The sequence below is a fragment of the Tachysurus fulvidraco genome, chromosome 24 (assembly GCF_022655615.1).
Source record: "Tachysurus fulvidraco isolate hzauxx_2018 chromosome 24, HZAU_PFXX_2.0, whole genome shotgun sequence".
Classification (NCBI taxonomy): Eukaryota; Metazoa; Chordata; class Actinopteri; order Siluriformes; family Bagridae; genus Tachysurus; species Tachysurus fulvidraco.
Genome location: NC_062541.1, coordinates 7,508,584 through 7,532,641, shown reverse-complemented (window position 1 = coordinate 7,532,641; position 24,058 = coordinate 7,508,584). Strand labels below are relative to the sequence as shown.

The 24,058-nt window shown below is 37.1% G+C and overlaps 1 protein-coding gene across 11 annotated transcripts in view; it reads left to right on the top strand.

The window, feature by feature from the left end:
- Positions 1–573: 573 nt before the first annotated feature.
- Positions 574–24,058, top strand: part of pleca (plectin a) — a 101,690-nt gene continuing 78,205 nt past the window's right edge. For 5 of the 11 annotated variants that reach the window (XM_047807692.1, XM_047807689.1, XM_047807691.1 and 2 more), the window contains exons 1-4: positions 574–971; positions 3,006–3,043; positions 4,555–5,400; positions 9,836–10,031. In XM_047807692.1, coding sequence (XP_047663648.1) covers positions 815–971; positions 3,006–3,043; positions 4,555–5,400; positions 9,836–10,031 — 1,237 coding nt within the window. In that variant the 5' untranslated portion in view covers positions 574–814. Of the gene's footprint in view, positions 972–3,005; positions 3,044–4,554; positions 5,401–7,497; positions 7,698–9,835; positions 10,032–17,279; positions 17,583–24,058 lie in introns of those variants that run through there. The other 6 variants (XM_047807703.1, XM_047807700.1, XM_047807701.1 and 3 more) reach the window with 3 other exon arrangements.

Genomic DNA, 24,058 nt, shown 5'->3' with positions numbered 1-24,058 from the left:
CCTCCTTTTGTCTGCTGTAAATGACACAGTTAAATACTTTATTGTTATAAACATTCCAGTTACGCCTATATTCAAACATGCATTAACTGCAGGAGTATTTCTGAAACCTGGGCTGTTGAGATATGGCGCATTATAAAGCGCCTCCAGTGCATTTCTGAGCAATGCCCCTTCATCTAGAAGACCTAGAGAAAACCATGTACAGTACGTGCGTGCGTGTGTGTGTGTGTGTGTGTGTGTGTGTGTGTGTGTGTGTGTGTGTGTGTGTGTGTGTGTGTGTGTGAGAGAGAGAGAGAGAGAGAGAGAGAGAGAGAGATGCAAAGGAGAGTGAAATCAGTCAAGACAGAAAGTGTGTGTGTGTGTGGTGTGTGTGTGTATGTGTGTGTGTGTGTGTGTGTGTGTGTGTGTGTGTATGTGTGTGTGTGTGTGTGTGTGTGTGTGTGTGTGTGTGTGTGTGTGTGTGTGTGTGTGTGAGAAAGAGAAAGAAAAAGAGAGTAATAGGGAGAGAGTGTGTGAGAGAAAGGGATTCAAAGAAGAGTGAAAGCAGTCAAGTGTGTGTGTGTGTGTGTGTGTGTGTGTGTGTGTGTGTGTGTGTGTGTGTGTGTGTGAGAGAGAGAGAGAGATGAATGTTCGTCTTTAGCCCGCGCGCTCCTGTGCCGGTGAACATAACGCACGTGCCTGCGCGCGCTCACTCTCCCAGCAGAGCTGACGTGGGCTGTGGGCTCGATCTCGTCCAGCTGTTGCGCATCTGGCTGTGCCGCTGTGCCACTTAATCAGCAGCGTTATACAAGGACAAGACAGAGATTAGCCCTCGAGAATGGATGCGTTACATGACTGGGTCCTGGCGTACCCGGCTCCGGCCCGGCTGGTCTGGGTTCTGGCTCTGGTTCTGGCTACTCTGCTGGTTTGGAGTCTGTTTTTCTGCTGCTGGGAGAATCGCAGCTCGGTGTCTCCTCTAGAGAGATACCTCTCAGGTAAGAACTGCTTTCGTTCTAGCGTCTGAAATCAGCTTCTCTTACTTTTATACATTATAATCAGCTGATAAAGTGCACAATAGAGCTTTAGTTTCTCGCCTCGCCGGCGCCCTGAAAAGAAATGACTCATAAAACAGAGATCCTGTTTAAAAAAGGCATCATATAAGCTACTGCGAAAATAACTCAAAGTGGGAAGACTTTCCTTTTCCATTCATCCATTCAGTTTTGTCGGTTTCCAAGGTAATGTTTTCCATTTTCCGTAAAGAGAAGCTTTTTTATTGGCCTGGGCTGAAGAATGTGGTCAGTTCTGTGTTGCCTGTTTATGTGCAGCTCCACTCACATCATTCTTTGGTGTTGACATTTCAGGGGGCGTTTTCAAACCTCCAAATCACACACTGCTGTGCCTACCACTTTATTACAGGGTTCAAAAAATAAAAAATTCCCTTTGCTGAAAGATGTCAGCTATTTGCTTCTTAAAGGAAAAATCCACCCTGGATGACTTACATAACAAAAAGTATAATCAATAGTCGATCTTCAAGAGTGTAAAATATTTAATTTCTTCTGGTTTAAACTTTTTTCAGTGACATGTAGGTAGCCTAGTGATGTAGGTGTTGGGTGACCAATCGTAAGGTTGAATGGGCCCCAGAGCAAGGCCCTTAACCCTTACTTGTATAAAAATAATAGAATGTAAGTCACTCTAGATAAGGGTGTTTGCTGAATCCTGTAAATAGTTTTGATAGTGACTATACAAGTTATAGCAGAGCTTCTGTCAAGCTATTTTGCATATCCTGCTCAAATAGGTCACCTTACAAAAGCATTAAATTTGCTAATGACACTATCAGTGCCATCATGTCTGTTATCCTGTAGATTCCTACTGTAACTAGCAGAGCTTAGTCTCTGCTATAACTCAGCTTAACTATGTAATATAACCGCATTGCATTCTGGAACTATTCAGCCATTATTTGTCATTGCTACAGTTTTTAAGCCAGATTCTTCATAAATATGACAGTTAAGGGCCTTGCTCATGAGAGGACCTGGGATTGAACTCACAACCCTCTGATTGGTAGCCACACACCTTAACCACTAGGCTACCACATGTCCAACACATGTACTCGAGTTCCTCAAGATCCTCTTAAACACCACTGTATGTGTGCTAGCAATGTCCCTCTGTCATGTCAGAGCAGCAGACAGGAAGAATTAAAGTACAGCAGCAACCATGTGATTCAGGGTAGGGCTGTCTTTTCATGTCACTTATATTACACTTAAGAATGCACAGGGAGAAAAACAAAGCAAAACAAAGAGATTACTATTTTTAGACAGCAATGGCACATATTTTGATAATCCTGATGAAACTGAATCTGGAATACGGAAAAGTCTGCTTGCTTTTTAGGAGCAGGCTGGAGAAATGACATTTTTTTATTCAATTGTTTAATTTCATTTTATCGCTGTTTCAGGTATCATTTTCAATGGCATCATGTTACAAAAATAGAAAATAATAATATGAAGTAAACCTTTATATTTAGTTACAGCAAAATCTGTACAATAGAATTAAATCTGTACAATAAAATTAGATCTGTACAATAAAATTACAGTAAATCTGCACAATAGCCAGCTGTTTAATCAGTGTCTAGATCCTTTAACCTTTATGCAGCTATTTTATTGTTGTAGCACTTATCAGTAGCTAATAAATGGCTAATCGTTCATAACATGACTACTACGTAAGTGTGTCTCTTAAAGAAAATGCTACTACAGGTGAGACACCTTCACTTGCTTAGTATGGATGATGAATTCTCATGAATTTTTGGTCAGGAAGAAGCCTGAGGTCTTCCCTCAAGCTGCACTAAAACAAGTCTGATCTCAGCAGCCTGCTGTGTTTACATTTGTACAGTACTCTGGTCCTAGATGTTAGCTTCACTTATGTCACTTCCCTCTGTTTGCTTTACATCCAGGCAAATTATAAGCTGTGTATTTCTAGATCACTTTTGTGTTTTGAGCATTTGTGTCTACTAATATTTAAATCCTTTTTGCTTCCAGCCATGAAGAAGAACTCAAAGACAAAGCATCAAAGTCAGGTAACTCAGTAACCATAATAACTCATTACATTTAGCATTTTGTCTTGTTTTCTGAAATGCATGTGTATTTGTAGAGGGAATCTTCTGGCATATTATTTTTGACTTGTTTAATCAGTTCAAATATTTTGAAGCATGTATTTTGCCTAGATGTATCTAAACTATTTCAATGACATGTTCTTTATAGCAGCCCCTAGAGGCCAGTAATGAGCCAGTGAACTTTTTTTTTTTTTTTTTTTTTTAAACTTTTTGTATATTCTGTAAGACAAACATGTGGTGAAATGTGCAAAAAAAGCTAAAGACTTTACAGCATCTGGAGACTTTTTTCCCCCAAGAAGATCACAGCTAACACACAGCTAATCATTTAATTTTCTTGTGGTGATACATTTCTATGGTGATAAATAGCTTCATCTGAGCTCTACTGAATAAAATAAATGTGTTTTAAAGACTTATGTCTTACAGATCTTTTTCAAGAACTGTATTATTTATTATTATAGCTGTATTACAAAAACCACAAAAATTATTAAGCCACTAGAAGCCTTCATTGCCTTCATTTATTTAACATAAACAAACATAAACATAGTGAAATGATGTTTGTCATATGCCTCAGCTTATTAAGAAGTTAGCTTCAGAACACAGGGCCAGTCAAGTTACAGAGATTTAAGAGTGACACTCCCTAGGTCAGACTATATCAACTCCCAGCTCCCAGAGCTGTAGTTAATGAGATATTAATTATTTCTATAATTATATCTAGGTCTTTGTCACTGCAGAGAAATCTCTGTAAAAATGAAATGAATATATAGTGGGGTTTAAGGTTTTGCATCCTGTTGTAGATAGCATGCATATTTATGAATGGTGCAGAGTTCCAGGTTCCCCAGATTGACTCTGAGTTTGGATACAGTTTTCAATGTTCCACTGTTCAAGGGGATTTCCTCCTGGCTATTTAGTTTCCTTCTACTGTCCCAAAATAGTTGGATCAGTAGTTGCACTATCTGTTCTAAATTGCTCTTAGGTGTAAATGTATGCATACATGCCCTGAAATGGGCTGGCATCCCATCCATGTTGTATTCCCATCACATACTCTGTATTGTTAGCATTGGCTTCAAATCCAAAGTAACTATGACTGAGTTAAAGTGTTTTGATTTGTATTTTGTAAGTTTGGAACTGAAGCAAGGAATTGATAGTTTTAGGTATAAATAAATGCCATCTTGAATACAGGTTTTCTATCTAATGTTGCAGTGAAATGAGCCAAAATTTATTTGTTTACCTGACATCCTCAATCACAGTCACTGGCTGTCTAACAACAAGCTCTTTGTGTGAACTTGGAAGTAGGCAGCAGAAAGGCACCCACATAATTCATTGCTCAAACCTCTTTGTGGTTAACTCAGTGTCTCCCTTGCACTGTTACAGTCACTCACATTCAGCTCAAACAGTTTAACAGAGTGATTTTGCAGAAAAAACACTTGTCTTTCCTTGCAAGCAGAATGAATAGCTTGTTTTCATTGTTCTTCCAGCGGAAAAAGAAGCAGAAGGAGAAAAGTGCCACTTCAGCCTTGGTTAATGATGGGATTGTTGGAATGATCACGCTGGCAACTCCTCCAACTCAGGAGAAACAGATGGTGTTGAAAGGGGACAAGAAGGAGAAGAAGCAGAAGGATGAAAACGAGGAAAAGCAGAAAGAGAGGAAGGAGGAGAAGCAGCAAGCAGTGAAGGAGCAGAAGCAGAAAGTGGTGAAGGAGGAGAAGCAGAAAGCAGTGAAGGAGGAGAAGCAGAAAGCGGTGAAGGAGGAGAAGCAGAAAGCGGTGAAGGAGGAGAAGCAGAAGGTGGTGAAGGAGGAGAAGCAGAAGGTGGTGAAGGAGGAGAAGCTGAAGGTGGTGAAGGAGGAGAAGCAGAAAGTGGTGAAGGAGGAGAAGCAGAAAGCGGTGAAGGAAGAGAAGCAGAAAGGGGTGAATGAGGAGAAGCAGAAGGTGGTGAAGGAGGAGAAGCTGAAGGTGGTGAAGGAGGAGAAGCAGAAGGTGGTGAAGGAGGAGAAGCAGAAGGTGGTGAAGGAGGAGAAGCAGAAGGTGGTGAAGGAGGAGAAGCAGAAGGTGGTGAAGGAGGAGAAGCAGAAGGTGGTGAAGGAGGAGAAGCAGAAGGTGGTAAAGGAGGAGAAGCAGAAAGCTGCGAAGGAAGAGAAGCAAAAAGTGTTGAAGGAGGAGAAGCAAAAAGTGGTGAAGGAGGAGAAGCAGTATGCAATAAATGAGGAGAAGGCAGAAAAACAGGACGAGCATGGAAACAATCCCACAGTAAAGAAGAGGAACAAACGCCGTCTGAAGGTCACCATTGCACCTGAGGCAATAACCTTTGAATCTTCAGAGAAGGTAAGCCATCTCTCACCTCTAATTAGCAAACTAAATGTAAATCACATAATTACTTTAACTTCATCCTATTTACATCACTGTAAATTCTCCTACACTTACTGGTCGCAGGGTGTAAATGACTGAACCTGTCATATTGCTGGTCACATCTTTAAAGGTGCAGCCTGTCATTTTTAAAACTATTTCTAAATTGTAAATAAAAAACAGTTAATAATATGAGCTCATACACATGTTAGAAAACTGATTCAAAATAGTCCCATGCAACAACACTTGTTAGTTTCCTTTCACACTGGACAGGGTTGCACAGTTATAATTCTCCTCACATACAGCACATAGCACTGTAATTGACAAATGTCCTCTAAAAGAATTGAAGTGAAAATGCTGATTGCCTGCAGTGAAAAACACTGTTATTTAGGATCTGTATCAGATTCTTTAATCAATGTATATTTATTTGTACAATTTCATCTTGAATACTTTTTTTTTGCATTAGATTCATTGGTGACAATGTTAATTTTATATATTTATCCATCCAATTCATCAAATGTTTAATTGATACAATGAGCTGTATGCAATAGCAGATTAGTACCAGGACATACTGTATTATAGGCTTCTTTTCACATGTAAGATGGATTTTGTTTAAAATCACAAACGCATCATTACTTACTGCTGTCATGGCATCAAGTGTTTTATTCTGAACCTAACCCACTAGATTCAATCCTTTTAGCTCCTCTGATATGCTTGGTCAAGTGTAAAGGATCAAGCTTTCTGAATATTCATCTGTATCTTTATTAGGATGAAGCATGCATTCTATTATATCACAATAACCAAAGAATACACGAACCCTTTAAACACTAAACATCTGTTTTATTGTGTACGGTGAAAATGTTCATGTGACACAAAAATATTTAATACTGAATATTCTAATCCAGGCCAATTACTAAACATGTCATATTTCAAAGGAGCAGTTTATAATATTTTTATATGGCATTCTGCTGCCTGTGAGATGGGTTATAATTGTACTGAGCAAACACATCTCCCCTTTAATGGGGCTGTAATATGAGCTGGTGTCATGACATCAAACTGAAAAAAATCGAACCCATTACAGTGATGCCGTAAGGTCTCAGAACAGAAAATGTGTACTTAAATTCAAATCACTGATTTTTTTGCTGTTTTTATTTGCCAAAAACATGTCTATCTTTGATTAGTATACTGTATACTAGTCAACTTTTATCCCATCGGTCCCTATTTGTGTGCTTAAACCTGATTTGTGTATAAAGGAGCTGAGCTGAGCAGGTCTGTACTGGGTGTGGCTGAAGGTAATCTTTCCATTGTGTAATTTTTTAAAACCTCTTTATTATTGCAGGTTATCTGAAAGGTCAGGAACTAAATGAGAATACATTGAGCAAATATTTTGATTTGAATATGTTTAGAAGAATTCATTGTGATGTGATACAGCGGGTGACCAAATGCATACAGCGTGAACAAGGGTGAACATGTACTGTAGATCATTACATTGGTGCATTTGGTTTGTGCCTCCAGATTTGATTCCTGCCGCCGACCCCTGTGTAGCATGCCATGTTCTCTCTGTGCTTTGGCACAGTTTTGGTTTTGGTTCCTGACTTTTCAGACACATTGTAGTGTTAGATCATGTCACTCATCCTTGTGAACACTTGTGATTCAACTGAAATACCATAATTAACTGAAAGTACAGTGCTACAGTACAGTTATAAGAAATGGATCAACATCCTTCTGGCTAATCATTATATATATTATAATAGTATATTACTATATGTATAGATTATTTTTAATGACAAACTGCACCTTTAGTATGCTGTAGGTCATCCTTATTTAGAGGACATCATGACCATATCTAGCAAATAACCTGTAAGTTTGTCCAAATTATGCAAGAAAACATACAGCTGCAGCTTTGCTGGGCAGTGAATTTGATCTTTTTTACGCAATGCGCAGGGTTTTAGAGAGAAATGGTGATCAATTGTGTAGTTTATGAAACACAGAAGCTACAGTATCGCTTCAGTCGCGTTCAAGTGACTGCCTCATTGTGCTGTGTATAATAGCTAAAGTAGTGCGCTTTACTCCACTGTCTAGCATTTCCATCCCGTTGAATAGAGACAGAGCCTGGTGTAAGTAATGCGTCCTGCTGTAGGAGGTGATATCTCTATTGAGCGAGTCTACATCATCAGGAGCATGTAATCCTTTCCCTGCTGCATTTACTGTCGTGTTTCTCTGCTGATTCCTACAAAATCAGACGCAGTGGATTCTCATCAATCAAGCAACATCCGGTAACTCTTTTCTCACAGATTAGGAGGCGCACAGTGATGGATATTGCTCAAGTATTGAAACGGTTTGCATGATCCTTATAGACCACGTCCGAAACTGTTCATTATAGTAACTGGTATCCAAAGTAGCACAGCTTATGCATGTGAGAATAGTGCGTGAAGCCGCATACTATTCAGTGCGGTAGTGTGCGCTTTAGGATGCAGCCTCGCCTATTTCTGCCTGGATCACATTTAGAGGTTATGATTGAAGCTAAATTGGAAGTGCATTGCTGAAAGTGATCAGCCATAATGGAGATATAAGGTTTTTGTTTGTTTGTTTTTATCTCTTTTGAATGGGGTTTTATTCTCCCGCGGGAACGCGCCCGTGTTTTGCTGCATCATCGCATGTGCGCGTTGATGATGCTACATTTTTACGCAGTGTTAATCATGATGACTTAATGTTAATGATGCCTCATTATAAGTTTATATTTTGCAGATGCTTCGTATTTACATTCATTGTCTATCCCTATCTATCACGATTTTATTTACTGTGTATATGGGCTTGTCTATGACCTTGTTGTTTCTGCGTTTAATTGTGCAGCAGTAAAGTTTTAGTCGTCTTTATTAGAATAAAGTGATTTACGTCGCAACATCTTAATAATCGTCACAACACTCTCCTGTAATAAACCCTGACTGATTAGGACGCTTAGCTTATTTGCATATTGTGACCTTGTGGAGTAACAACCAACCTTGAAATATCGCTGTGGTTTAAGAATAAATATTCTACATGTTTAAGACTGAATTATTTTGTGGAATGGTAGAAAAGCTAGGCCCATTTCCTGCGTTCCTTTCACGGGACAGAAAATAATTCAGTCTTGAATTGACCCTGGGAATTCTGGAAAGATCAAATGTCCTGTAGGTTTTCACAGGAAATTTGATCTTTCCAGAATTCCCAGGGTCAATTTTTGACACATAATAATCGATTAATCAAAAGATATATCTATATGAATTTTGACAGGTGTGATTGAAGTAAAATACATCAGTGTGACAAGGTTGTGTTATACTGTTACCACCTTAAAGTTCAATATTTTCCACAGCATATTCATATTATATCACAGGAATATGTCAACACTGATAATTTTTGTAATGCAAAAAAACGTGTCATGTGTTTATTTGTTTCATTCATTTGTAGTGATGTTTAGTGTTGTGCAACAGCCACAAAACAAGATTGTGAGATGCCTTGCATCATACCAACTATACACAGACAGAAAAGACAGAAAAGTTGCAGCTTTTGTCATGTTTCTGTGAAGAAATGAACTGCAAGTATCTCCTTTAGCACTTTCCATTTTTTATTTATTGTAGCAGTTACATAAAAGAGGGAAAATACTTCCACCCATGCTTCCATTTTCCCTGCTAATGGACATATTATGGTCTCCTCCAGAAATATTGACACATTTAATGAAAATTAATATTGCATGTAGTGTCTGAGTGATATGTTGAGCCTGGGGACTGAGTAGTTGTAAAAATATTCTCCTAAATAGTGTAGTATTCGGCAGAACAATGGTTATAGTAACCATATATATATTGCTGTTACCTGATTTGTTACCTGACAGATCAATCCATCTGTTTATTGGATAAGAATGTTAGCATTCATTTTAAAAGATTTTTGAGTTTAAGAGTTTTGCTTGCATTTGTTTTTAAGAGAATATATTGTAATATTATATTATAATATTATATTATATACAGTATAATATAATATTATAATATTATATTATATATAGTATAATATTAATAATACTGTGAATAATTCTCTGATTATTTCAGTGGGACATTTGTGTCATCATATTTTGCTTATTTTTGCTTATTTATATGAAATAAAAAAGAAGCAAACATTTGCTTTGCAAGTGTTTCCTGGCATTTGTTTGTTGCTTAGTCAGCTCATTATAGCCCACAGCTAGCTGCCAGAACAGCCTCAGTGTTCCTTGGCATTGACTCTACAAGTCTCTGGAAATGTACTGGAGTTCTAAACATTGTTCTTTCAATGTATATTCCATCTAATGCTTTGATGGCAGCAGTGGAGAATGCTGTCTAAACCTTGGTAGCAAATATATAAAACACATGTATACAAAAAAAAATCATACTTTGTTGTAAACTTGCTGCAGGCAATGTCTGTGACTTCTCGCCCACGTCTCCGTGAGAGGTCTGCTTCAGAGGAGAGTAGGAGCGAGCTGTGCTCCTCAACATTCCCTGGAGACACCCTGCCCTGGAATCTGGCCAAGCATCAGCGTGTCAAACGTTCTAAATCGGCATCTGGAGATGTTCTGGACCCTGCAGAGAGAGCAGTCATCCGCATCGCAGGTAAGAGGATGTCTGAGTCAGAGTACTGCTTCAGTTGCAGTACACTGAAATACACTACAACTTTGTATGCTATTCCCATTAATCCTCTCAAGCATACTCAAATAACTAGTACCCAGCAGATTTACAGACACATTCTGTGCAGATGACAATTGTCTTGTCTGAAATTTGTTAAGATGTGTAGCTTTGTTCTAAACTTTACTCTATGTAAAGAAATAACAAAAGCTAGTGTATATGATTCGGGAGTGTGGGTTTTTTCAAGCTGTTGCTCAATAAAAAGTAGGACTGTGGAGGTAAAAATCCATTTTAGCACAAGTGATATCTACAGAAAGTCTATCTACTTATCTACATCAACATCAGCTCATCTACATCAACTATATGGCCAGACATACTGTATTTGGACACCTGACCAATGAACATCCCATTTTAAAACCAGGGCTTTAAATATGGAGTTGGTCCCTTCTTTGCTCTTATAATAATTTCCACTCTTCTGAGAGGGCATTCCATTATATTTCAGAACATGGGAGTGAGGATTTTAGCCTTTTAGCCACAACATCACAAAAGGTTATGTCACACAGAAAGTGTGAAGCTGGTGTTTCAGTCTATTACAATGGTGCTCAATGTAGTGGCCTCTGTGTAGGTCAGTTCTTCCACACCAATCTTGGTAAACCATGCCTTCTTGGGCCTCGCTGGACCATGTGCCCTTTAGTTCTAGTAAAGGGAATCTTAATGTTACAGCATAAAATACATTTTAGGTAATTTTGTGCTTCCAACTTTGTGGCAGCAGAAAAAACACATATGGTTGTAATGGTGAAGTCCCCACATACCTTTGGCCATATAGAGGATAAACATACTCAATCATTCATGAGTTAAAAATCAATATTTTGTGTTGAAAAGATGTAATTGATGAAAAGAGCTGACCACAGTATTATCATGACCAATCCTGTATGGCTAGCTAATTAATTAAGTAATTAGTCATATGGAATATTTTCCGCTAACGCAGAAAATCTTTCTTTCTTTCTTTCTTTCTTTCTTTCTTTCTTTCTTTCTTTCTTTCTTTCTTTCTTTCTTTCTTTCTTTCTTTCTTTCTTTCTTTCTTTTACTTTGCACAATACTTTGAAGTTTAAATATAAGAATATATTACATTATAAGGAGTACAAAGGACTATATGAGGAGTGTGTTTGTTCTCTTGTAAATGTACTGAGTAATAGTACACATTTTCAAGCTTAATACTACTTGAATAAAGTACAATATTGTTCAATATTGTACAGGAACAAAGTATAGTTGCTCAAGTATTTTGCAGCTCTGGATGCAGCCTAAGTGATGCTTTAGAATGGTGTCTAACTGACAGACAGCAGAAAACAAATTTGTTACTGCAACGTTCCATAAAACACAGTCTGGTTGTAAAGACAATTTCTTCTGAAAGTTCACAATTGTTAAGTATTTTATTAGAAATATAAATGTATACACCTGCTTTATTCGCTAAGGGCTTATATGTAGTGATAAATGTTTCATATTAAACCTGATGTGTTATCAGAGTGTTATTAAATGTTTACATGGTTAAAACACATGTCCAGTTTTATGTGCTGCTGCTAAAAGTTTCAAAATGACTTTCATAAGTTAGAATGAATGAACAGAGGTTGCATGGATGTGCTCATTACGTACCTAAAGCACACAACACCTGCACGGTTCAGTATTTAACTTGTTCTGTATGATCAGTGTTTTGTATGCACAGTGCACTCCATAGTGTAAAAGCAAGTAGGCTGTGTGTGTGTGTATGTGTGTGTGTGTGTGTGTGTGTGTGTGTGTGTGTGTGTGTGTGTGTGTGTGTGTGTGTGTGTGTGTGCATGTGCATGTGTTTACTGAGAATGTTGTCTTTGGTGTAGCACCCAGCCGCTTGTTTGCCTAAAGTGTTGCTGTTCTCAATGAGCACCTGAGTTTGTTTCATTTTCTTGAGGAGAGATTCACAACTGTCTTATATTATCTCTGTGTTTGCTGACAGAGTATGTCAAGATCATCTGGTGTAGCAGCTACAACTGGCAAGAGAGTGTGAAGTCTCCAATTAGGAGCATAATCGATGTCTATAATTTTTTTTAACTACTTTTGTACAAAAGTAGAAACAAATACATGTCCTTAATTACTTATTACTAACTAACTAACTAACTAACAAAATAAATAAAATAAAAAATAAATGCAATCAGCATATTTCTGTGTATAAGAGGAACAACACAACAATAGATGGGAGACATGTGGTGTTTGAGGACAACAACCTCCTCATCAATACACAATTGTCGGACCGTATATTTATAATCACATCCTCCAGTGTCACCCAAATGAGAATGAGGTTCCCTTTTGAGTCTGGTTCCTCTCAAGGTTTCTTCTTCTTCCATCTAAGGGAGTTTTTCATCACCACAGATGCCTCCGTCATCTCAGGACTGATCATTGTTGATAAATACCAACACATTTAAAATTTAAGTTTAATATTTAATATCTTGAACCTCTGTATAATATTAATCTTTGTATAATAAACTCTTTGTACTATATTTCTTATGTTCAGTAAAGCTGCTTTGAGACAATGTCCATTGTTAAAAGCATTACACATGCCATGTTTTGGAATACACAACAGTTATGAGGTGGATTGTGCTAAACTCCACACAATCACACATTCACAGCATCACTCTAGACTACCATCCTGTGGTTGAAGAACGATGGTGATTATTCAGTACACTCTTCTTCTTTTCTTGGACAAAGTAGCTTATATAAACCACCCTAAACCACCATCAGCCACCCTGACATATTTTCTTCTTATTTAAATCTGAGTGGACTCAGTATTAATGTCATAACTAGATTGAATTTCACATCATTTGGAAACCTCATCTCAATAAGATGTCTCATTGAGTTTTGCTATTAGGATATCAGTTTTAAATTGGTGTCAGACACAACACACTGATCTGTAATGTAATGGGATAATGGGATCCATGCATATATGACCATAGCTTAAATGAGCAATATCTTTGGGAAATAAAAAAAATACACTTTCACACCCCACACGGTCATTTAACTGCATATATTCAGTTTTAAATATCTTATTTATATTGATTTCATATCTACAATACACCTCAGAATTATGACATGCCAAAAAAACTTTTTTATTACCCCCATAGCACTATAACTTACTTACTTTTTTATTTTCCCAGTTACTTGTCACAAGATAATCATTCATGCATTCAGGATTCTCTCGGTGCGATCCCTGACAAGCACAGTGGTGATCTCTTATGAGCTAAAGTTGGCAGTAAAATTTGAAATGGCCTTAAATCTTGCTGTCTTTTTTCTGGTGTTGTTACAGACAAGCACAGAGTGGTTTCAGCAGCTCCTCCTTTTAACAGGTTGCTTCGTGGGAGATGAAGCAGCTTGTATGAGCTGTTTCAGTGAAACAAACTGCATGTGTTTTGGCACGTTATTTTTCTCTTTCCCTTGTGTTTACGTGATTGCTGATTTTCCTCGTTGGATGCAAGTGTTCAAAGAAGGCAAACTCTGGGACTATGTTTGTGAAAAATTCGTTATTATTTATTTTAAATTACTTTATGGTACATAGTCTACTGACCCATTTTATGAATCTTGGATCTTGGACTTAATGCTTTAACAATGGAAACATTTAAATTATATTTATAACAACCAGGACTGTGTTTTATGTGTAGCTATGGCTTTTTCTAGTTACTTGTCAAATTTGTTACTTGCAGACACCACATGGGGTCAGTAGTTTAAACAACTGTGTTCAATGGGCAGAAATGTGGTTTGGATTAAAGGGTTAAACCTTAAGTGTTCTTCACTTATGCAGAAGCTGCTTTTCAGAGCTGCTTACACCTGGGCTTTTAAATCATTTTACCTTTTAAAGTAATTGTACCAAGAGCAAGTTTTGGGTTAATTTGAACTAAAGTAATTACTGAAAACTTTTTACTTTTGAAGTTTTGAAGGCCTTTGAATTAAAACATATAAATCATCTGTTAAAGCTACAACCAGCCCATTTATGTTTGTGTAAATGTCGCAGAGTTTGACCTCTGTGCAGTTCTTTTATTGCAATGGCTTTCATTTGAGTTTATAGTTTTAGCTGTAGCACACCTTTCTCAGTGTTTGAACAATATGTTGTTGTTCTGGCCTTCCCTCACATTTTTATCTGCGCTTGGGACTGGCACTGAGAGTTCACTGATTGTGCAACCCACAGTGGCTGGATTGGTTCCGTGCCCAGGAATCAAACCCAGACTGCAGCAATGAGAATATAGAAGCCTCGGAATATAGAATAGAGAAGCCTCTAGACCACCAATATAGAAGCCACTAGACCACCAGGGAACTATGTTTAGAAAAATTATATATAGACAGAATGATATATTAAAAGAACATACCAAAGTAATTATACAGAACACCGTCCTTTAGTTGAATATTTATTTCTTTCCATTTAAATAGTTTATTTATTTATTTTTTTGTTAAATCACATCAGTACATCCCAATTTGAACAACCATTATGTTATTATATTAAACTTGCCATGCAATGTCAGCAAGTCTGTCAAAGCTTTCCAAGTTTTCCAAAGCTTCTGGAAAAACATTTTTAATCACTCTACATTAAAGGAAAACAAAGCTGCTGCATAATAGCTGAAATGCGGAATTGGCTCGATGTGATTCCCAATAGACTCCATTTTTTTGTTTTTGGACTCTAGAAACTTTTCTATTTGGTACATAACATAGAGAATATCATGTTCATAAAAAGAATCTGAGGTTTTAAACAGACTGAACAATTCTGCACTTGTTTTGGTTATATTGTGCCATTTTCTGACGTCAGTTACACAGGACAACACTTTTATCAAAATGCTTTAAAGATGTTGATGCTTAAGATGATGAGGTAACAGTGAATAGAGCTCTGTTCAATAGATCTGCTCCCAATCCCAACTTCTCCCTCAAACTCTGACCAGTCATTCAGAAGGTTTTTCAATCCTTCTAACTCACCCAAAATATTTTCCAAATGCACATTCTTATAGAATGTTGAGCAGTTGTTCCAGGAAGTTCCTCTGAAAATTTGATCAATCCAGGCCAATCCTGCAGAACGTTTGACCAGTCTTTCCAGCTCCTGCTGATAGTTTGTTCATTGCTGCTCATTCCAACAGAAATTGTAAACAATGCTGTCCATTCTGATTTGGAGTTATTATCATCATACAGTATGAGCCCACATACTGTATGGTAATTTATAAATAGTTGGATCTCACTCTCACTTACTCTCTTTAGGTAACTGCCTTATCCTGGCCAGGGTTGCAAGCCTATTCAGGGATTCAGAGCCTATCCTGGGAATGTTCTGTCTTGAGGCAGAAATATTCCCTGGATGAAATACAAGACTATTGCAGGGCACCATGTACACACATTGTTAAATTCATTCATACCAAAGGTCAGTTTATTTTAGCCAATCTGTGTACTAGTTTTGGGAGGTAACTCCTAGAGCAGTGAAGTGGCAATGCTACTTGCTGTATCACTGTTCTCCTTAACATGGTTCTGTGTCCAAAACTCTGGAAGCTAATGTGGTGGACTATTCTTTGGAAGGTTGTGAGTTTAAATCCCAGCTCCATCACACCATGTCTTGGCCCTTGAGCAAATTCCTTAAGGGCTTAGTTGTATAAATGTAAGTTGTCATGGATGAGGGCATGCGTCAAAAGCTGTAAATATAAACAAATGCTTTTAGTACTACAGTGACTGCAAATAGGATAAAGCAGTTACTAAAGGTGAATGAATAAATGCTGCTGATGCATCACACAGCATTTTGTCTTACAATCATATCTGGCTGGCCATTCCTGACATTTAGGTTTACACTGGGACTGGGATATCACAGACCCCTCAGGGTTCTGTGATATCCCAGTCCCAGTGTAAACCTAAAAGGCTTAGCTTCCTTTCAGGTCTGTCTGTCAGTTTCAATAGCAATTTTAAAAATCAGAGTTCAAAATTGTACCCCAATTATGTGACAGTGTATTGTTAACTCAGTGTATCAGTTTAAGATTTCCCGTGGTGAGACAAATCAAGATTGAAAGGTTCGTCACATGCGCAGTCATAGGAAGTACATTCCTTGAATGCTGATTGACTGAAATGCAAGCCACTGAAATGCACCTTCTTTGCTTTCCCAAGTTGCGCAGATATAACACTGTATAATATTTATAAACGGATTTATTTTTTTATATTGTTTTTTATTTTAGAGATAAATCTAAATTTATCCTTCAAGTCAACTAGGTTAAAGTATCCTTTTACTTCAAGATCCACAAGACCACTACAAACAAAACAAACCACAAATAACCACAAAGAAGACCAACCCCAAATATTTTACAGTGTGTTAGGGGGCTTTTTCTTATACAGTTAATATCCAAAAATGTTCAGCTCATCTAACCACAACAAACTTTTATTGTTGTTTCATTGGCATGTAGTGAAGTTTAGTTATTCTAGGTTGTAAGATCAGGTAGAGCTTCTTTCTTCTGTTGTTCTTTTAATGGAGACAGCATCTTGACCACCATAAGAGATATAAGATATAAGTTTTCAGTTCTTCTTTTCCACCATCACCATCTTTCTTGCCATTTATGTATGTGTCTTTGTTCCTGGGCAAAGTATATGAGTATAATGTGACATACTTGATTTCAAATCTTCAGCTAATCTCTACCACTATGATGGGAAATCACTGTTAAGCTGCATTATACCATAATCAGTTGATTTAATGAGAAAAAAATATATATATATTTCTATTTTTTAAATGTAATTTGTACATATTTACCAGTAATTGTGCCACGTTTCCAAATGAGATAATCCAGGAAAAGCGAGTATTTATAATCATTTGTTAATTTTTTTTTACTAATTCTATATTATTTATTTAGTTTAATGCATTGACAGTGGCTTTTCATGCATTGAAAGTGGCTTTCTCAGACGGTGTATACTTTGTGCCTAAGTAAATATATAATATTTAAAAATTAATCTTTTGTGATCATTTTCGGAATTTAATGATTTTTCTTGTGTTGTTGGGATTAACATTGACTTTATGTATGTATGTACTGTATGTCTGCTTTCTGACCAGCCTTGATTGAGCTGTTCTTAGAAATCAGAACTCTGACCATTGATCTAGTGTGTGGGCCTTTAAAAGGAGGGTCTGTGTGTGTACAGTATGTGTGTGTATGTGTGTGTGTATGTGTGTATGAGTGAGTGTGGGTTGGTATTTCTCAAGCTTAGAAGGGGAGTGGTACTGGTGGTCTAGACTGGAAGCCAATGCTGTGAACGGCAACACACACATACACTCAGTGTTGAGTGAGTGCAGGGGGACACCATATACACACACACAAGCAAACACTCGTCTGTATGCAGCCCGGCTGACAGGGAGGGACGTCTGACTGAGGAAGGACACAGTGAACAAGAGAAAAGTAAAAGGAAGACATTTGCGCTGACCTGACCTTAAGGCCATGTATAATCCAGCCAGCCTGCCTGGAAATGTGGAGGAGCAGTGCTTTGTGCAAGCTTATGAGAACGTCAGAGAGAAATACAAAGGTACTAAAGCCTCTAACTTCTCTAAGCTCATTGGAGAGACTGTGTGTGTGTTTGTTTGTGTGTGTGTGTGTGTGTGTGTGTGTGTGTGTGTGTGTGTGAGAGAGAGAGAGAGAGAGAGAGAGAGAGAGAGAGAGAGAGAGAGAGAGAGAGTGCATACCTGTTGAAATGATATGGCCCATAGCAGTGTGGCGATAAGTCATTCCGTATCAAATTGCACAGATGTGTAGAATAGCAAAGCTGCATGAAACACAACAATATTTTGCACCCCGTCACATGGTGTAATATGCTGGATGTGCTAAAAGTTCATTTTGGCAAATCTCCTGGTTTCCTTATGTTTTCTGTTTCAGATGGGTACCATAATTGGTTTGGAGGTGTAATTACAAACAGTTTACTTGGCTTAGTGCTTCTTGTGAATGCTTTATTTTGAGATGTGTAATATGCACATGACATACCTTTTGTACACATGATGGGCTACATATGACCAGCCTTAGCAGTCTTGGTTAAGAAGGATTTCAATAATGCTGTTAAAACGGTTTACAAACTATTTATGAGATCCTAAAATAAAATCCTGTTTTGAGCATTTGAGCATTCATTTAAAAAATGTTTCAAACATCAGAAAGACATGTAAACAAAATGTGATAATAAAATCAGATCAAAGGCAGCCATGAATGCATTGACTGAGTGAGTAAAGAAACCAATTCACACTAATCACAATAATCTGATCACCTCTAATTATAGCATTATATTATTTAAACAGTTCACATAGTCAGTGATGATCTTTCCCATAATCTTGTTCCTGTGTGAAGCTCGAGAGCTATGGAGGGATGACTATAAATATCGGCCCAATTTTTGATTACAGACGGGAACTCTACTCACCCCACCAGTGTAATCTTATACACTGAAGCATTTTTAGCTATAACATTTAGCATAAGCTTTTAGGTATAACAGAATAATCTTACTAGTCAGTTTAAAGTGTAGCAGATGAAAATCTAGTTTCTGTTTCCAAACGAATGGCAGATAGTTACCCCAATGTGGTTTGCCTAACATTGCCAACTCAGTGTCTTTGGAGCCTGATTTGGAGACTAGTAAAAAGACAAAAAATGTTGAATTGACAAACTATTATTAAAGGATTAATCTCTGATTGTCTCTTCTGTTCCAAATAACCAATCACTATCACTTTTCCCAATGACCAATCACTGATCGATGTTGCTTCCAATGACTAGTTACTCAATCAGTTCTACCAATCACAAGATGAGCAATCTTCCTCCTGACCAATCACTGATGACAATTTGTCCCATAAATGCACTGCTTTGTTTTAAACTCTCTTCCCAAACATTTCTCTACCATTGCTTCATTTTGTCTATACTATACTATAATTTATTTATTATTATTATTATTATTTATTTATTTATTTTAAAAGCTGGTTTGGTACTATTTTCCAAATAGTTACTTTGTGGTGCCATGACCTAAAACTTCATCCTTCTTTAACAAATAAGGTATAATTTATTACTTTCCACAAAATAATTCAATCATTATACAAAGTAGTCTACCATATCATCTTTTAGACTTTTGAGCACACATTAGCTAATATCCCATGCACAGAGTTGGCAATACAGGGGTTGTTTCAGCTTGGTTTTAAAACCAAAGCTATGTCCTTGGTTGAGCAGAGTGGAGACTAGTGAGAGAACAGTGGGTGTCTGAATCCAGATTTATGCTTTTGTTTTGTATACACTTCTCTTCCTACTGAATATTCAGACACAGGCCAATGATAAGATAAACAATCTTATAGGAATATGTGTGTGTGTGTGTGTGTGTGTGTATGTGTGTGTGTGTGTGTGTGTGTGTGTGTGTGTGTGTGTGTGTGTGTGTGTATTGTCCCCTGTAATGGACTTGCAACCCATCCAGGGTATATTTCCATCTTGCATCTGGCGTTTCCAGGATAGGCTCCAGATCCACTGCTACCATGATCCACTGCTAGCATAGCCAAAATAAATCACTTACTGAAGATAAATGAATAAAAGCATGGCAGGTTTTCTCTTACCAACTAGACTCCCACTGATAAAACTGCATGTACATTCAGCTTCTGTTCAGTTCTGTTTTGGCTTGGGGCGGAGCTAATTTCTGGGCCAGAAAATCTAAATACAAGCCTGAAGCTAAAAACACAGACAGATGCAATATGAAATTGTCAATCACAGTTTTCTTGGTATTGAAATTATGTGATTATAAATATTCTAAATGCTACATCTAAATAACCCAATGTATTTTTGGTATTCATTATCATAATGACTTAAAACGGTCATACAGTATGTTCACTACAATAAATAGTCTTGCAAGCACTTTACAGTGCTGCTCTGAATCAAATTGTTCACAACCTCATATGTAGCTCATTAAGAGAGAACTCATACTGGAATAAACTAGAACAGAGGGAAGTGGGTGTAAAAGAAAAAAATATATTTACAGTTGCCTGTATAGATGCCTTAAATATTCAATAAACAGAATTTATTTATTCACAGAAACATGTATAATGCTCTGTATAATCTAAACCTAATATTGAACAGAAAACTGTGCACTTATTTAAACTTGTTTAAAATAGAAATATATACATTTATTAATCTTGAGGAATTCATTGTTACAGACTTCTGTAGTCTGCCAGTGGCATAAAAGTAAATATAAATGCGTTGAACCTTTCTGCAAGTAGAAAAGACATTTATTTATCACTGTAAGTAAGTAGTATCAGGTGTCAGTGCAGGTAAATATTAAGAACAGCAGGATTTCAGGTTGCTCTGTACCTAAAATTAACTTCTTGAGAGAGAAGAAAACATCTGGTGAAGGAAAGACTTTTTATAGCTTAAACTACGACATGCCTTTCTATAATTAAGAAAAAAACATTAAAGCATCATTACTGTGACGTTTACACTATTTAAAAAATACGGTAGTTTAATATATTAAACGCAAAGAATCCATTGCACCCAATTGCTAACAACTAGTTTAAAAGTTCACTCCAACTTTTATTCGACAAACTGTTCATGCATATAATCTGCATAGATCTTTTTCTACTGAGCTCTCCACACACACCCCAGATGCACAGTGTCAGTTTTCATGAACTTCTTTTGAAGCTGTATGAACCCCCCACACTCACTGCCTCTCAGTCCTGCCACATCTGTTGTACTGAAAACAGGAGATGACCTCTGACCTTGACTCGCTCTGACCTGCCTATCTGAAGAATCTGATGCATGGTTTGCTCTCCCAGAAGTCTGTGGTCACTTACGAGTGTGAAATGGTTCATATCAGTCAAATAGATGAGGTCACATGTTGTTAGTTTGTTAACAGTGCAGACTAAATAAAAGGACATCACTATAGTTTATGTGTCATGTTTACTGCGGGGTTAGCTTGGCAGACAGATGGACTTTAAACACTTGATTGATCTTTTCTTTACAGTTTTAAATGTGTAAATGCTTTCTCTCTTACACACAGACACATAATAGTTAATGATACACTCAGAAAAATCATAATTTACTCACTTTTATAACCTTATTTCATAAGATTCATACACAAGGAAGATGGAGCTTTTTATTTTTTTATACTTCCATTCCATGAATTTCTCCATATTTTAAGACAGTTCAATCTTGTCTTGGCTTTAAATCAATTATATGATCATTACAATAGGTTAGATACATGAAAACTGACAGTTTTTGGCAAGTCTAACTTCAACATGTGTAGGTCAGATGGCTGATTCCTATATTGCGTGCCGTGCTTTGATCACGTTGTTGAATACTGTGGCAGTGTGACATCCATAAGCCGTACATATGACACAAGCCTAATCTATTCAGCTTTTAATCAGATACCAGCTGTAAAATGGTCCCTGGTGTTCCTTTGCCACAGTTGGAAAGAAATATAGAAATAAATGCAGGTGGACCTGCATAATACAGGGGATATTGATTATAAACAGGGAATAAACAGAGTGTAAAATACTAGAACTTGCTTGTGGTTGACATGCATGCAAAAGAGAAAGTCGTTTTAGAAAGCCTGCTGTTTTCAGAACTATATATAGTTGAAAATGTCAAAGTGAAGGGTTTTCCCTCACTGCCACACATATTATCAAGTCAGTCTAGCATAAAATCTGTCTTGCACATGGTTTCATGCCCAATGTTAAATAGTTCTGTTTAAGAAAGTCATCTAATTGTGAGTTGAGTCAGATTAAGTCTAAGTGTTGCTGGGCTTAAAACCCTTAAACAAGGGAACATCATAGGCTTAAGTGTGGTAACATTCACTAACTAATGCTGTCTAATAGGGTGGTAATAATCCAATAATATGAATTATTAGGGCTTGACCAGTATCGTGCCGACTATCTATTAAGCTTCTCCTCCAAATGTAAAGAATTATTTTTTTTACTTATAATAAAATGAATAGTAAATGAATAAACTGTTACTCATCTATACTATATACCATTTTATGTCATGATTTCAGTAGGCTGAGCTTCAGGGGCTTCACTTAACCAGACACATATGTAAACCTAAATGTACTGAGATTATTTAAATATACACTAGATAGACGAACGTTTCTGGACAACTGACCATAGCGAACATGTGTGCTCGGTAAACATCCCATTCCAAATATTGTCCTCATTTGCTGTTACTTTTAGGAAGGCTTTTACGTTTAGAAAGTTTTGGAGTGTAGCTTTGAGCAGTAGTGAATCCAGGCATTGTGGTGTTGCGTGAGGAAGCCTGGGGTGCATTCTGCTTTCCAGTTCATCCCAAAGTTGTTCAGTGGGGTTAAGGTCAGGGCTCTGTGCTGGCCACTCAACCAAACTTCTTCCAACCCAAGCTTGGCAAACCATGTGGTCATGGAGCTCAATTTATGCACAGGGGCATTTCAGTGCTACAGCATACAAACACACCCCATACAGCTGTGCGGTCCAACTGGCTACAGCTTTGGGGAAAAAACACATAAGAGTGTGTTGTGTATTGTTATTGTTGTTGTTGTTATTATTTATTATTATTATTATTATTATTATTATTATTATTATTATAATTATTATTATTATTATTATTAAAACTAGTTTTCAGACAAGGGAATTGAGATAATTAAAATGATGAATAAATCGGTGTGTAAGTCATCCATAGAATTAGGTTTGACACTTTTAACATTAGACATATTAAGTATAATAAATACAAATACACACTGTCCATTAGAAGTGGGATTCATATATAACAAGGGAACTCATTTGTACTCTCACTTCTCTGTCTTCACATAGAATTATATCTATTTTCACAAATTCTAGTTCATAAATATCATCCTTTTATTAAACCATTGAAATGTTTAAAGATTCCCATTCTCTTTTATATCAGGTAACTGGAAGAACTGAACCTAAGTATGTAATGTGATATCATCCACCTTTTACCTTTTATAGAAGAACAGACATTTATTTTTCTTTCTGGTTTTTCATTAGTCATTCAGTGAGACACACCTGAGTGCCATACTGCATGCCCTGTACAGTGGCATCACCTGGTTAAATACTTTTTCTTTCACTGTCACTATGACACCACACATAGCTGTTACTTTTTATATCGTTTATCATGATGTTCAAGAGTGATCTGCGTTCCTTATGAAAAGAAACATAGTTTCTTAGTTACAGCCTAACACAAATGAGGCATCTGGTTTCCAGTTTAATTACTGCATTGCACCAAAAGTAGGTTTATTCATTTGGAAGACATCATTTGCAAGGTAGATTATCCCACATGACCCATACGTCACACACTTGTAAAGAAATAGCAATATTATATATTAATAAATATATGAGGTATAAAGCATACCAGGGTTGACAGGTATTACGCTACAATTACAATATATATTTCCTTAGGACACAAAAGTCATCAGTCACTTCAACAGGTAAGAGTGTGGCACGAATGACATCTAAATAATGCACCGACGTGTATTTTAGGTATTTTTTTCTTTCCTTATGTTACGTAGCCGATTTAGCTGAAAGATTGATAACATTCATGAAACCAGGTTATATGGTGCAAGATTTAAAGCTTCACATGAATTCAGGAAGCCTCTTGGCCTACTGAGGCCAAGAGGAGGCCTCAGTAGGCAGTTGGGATGTAGTAATAACACAATAGTAGCAACTAAGTAAAAAAATAAAATGTAGGTCTGCAGAGAAATTGACTCTAATATGTATTTACGGAAATCTCCTTACAGTATAACGGATTAAATTGCAGTTACAGTTTGCTTCTTGTGGAAACATATTACATTCACATTAGAAACAAGCATAGTGCAAAACCACATATATTGTATCACATGGCAGGATCTCACAGCACTGGATTCGCTGAAGCTCAAACATGCAGATCTGCAGTTTCTGACTCTAATATTGGCACGCAATGCCAAGCTGATGCCAGGAATACTGTGTCAGATTTGTGTGTGTGTGTGTGTGTGTGTGTGTGTGTGTGTGTGTGTGTGTGTGTGTGTGTGTGTGTGTG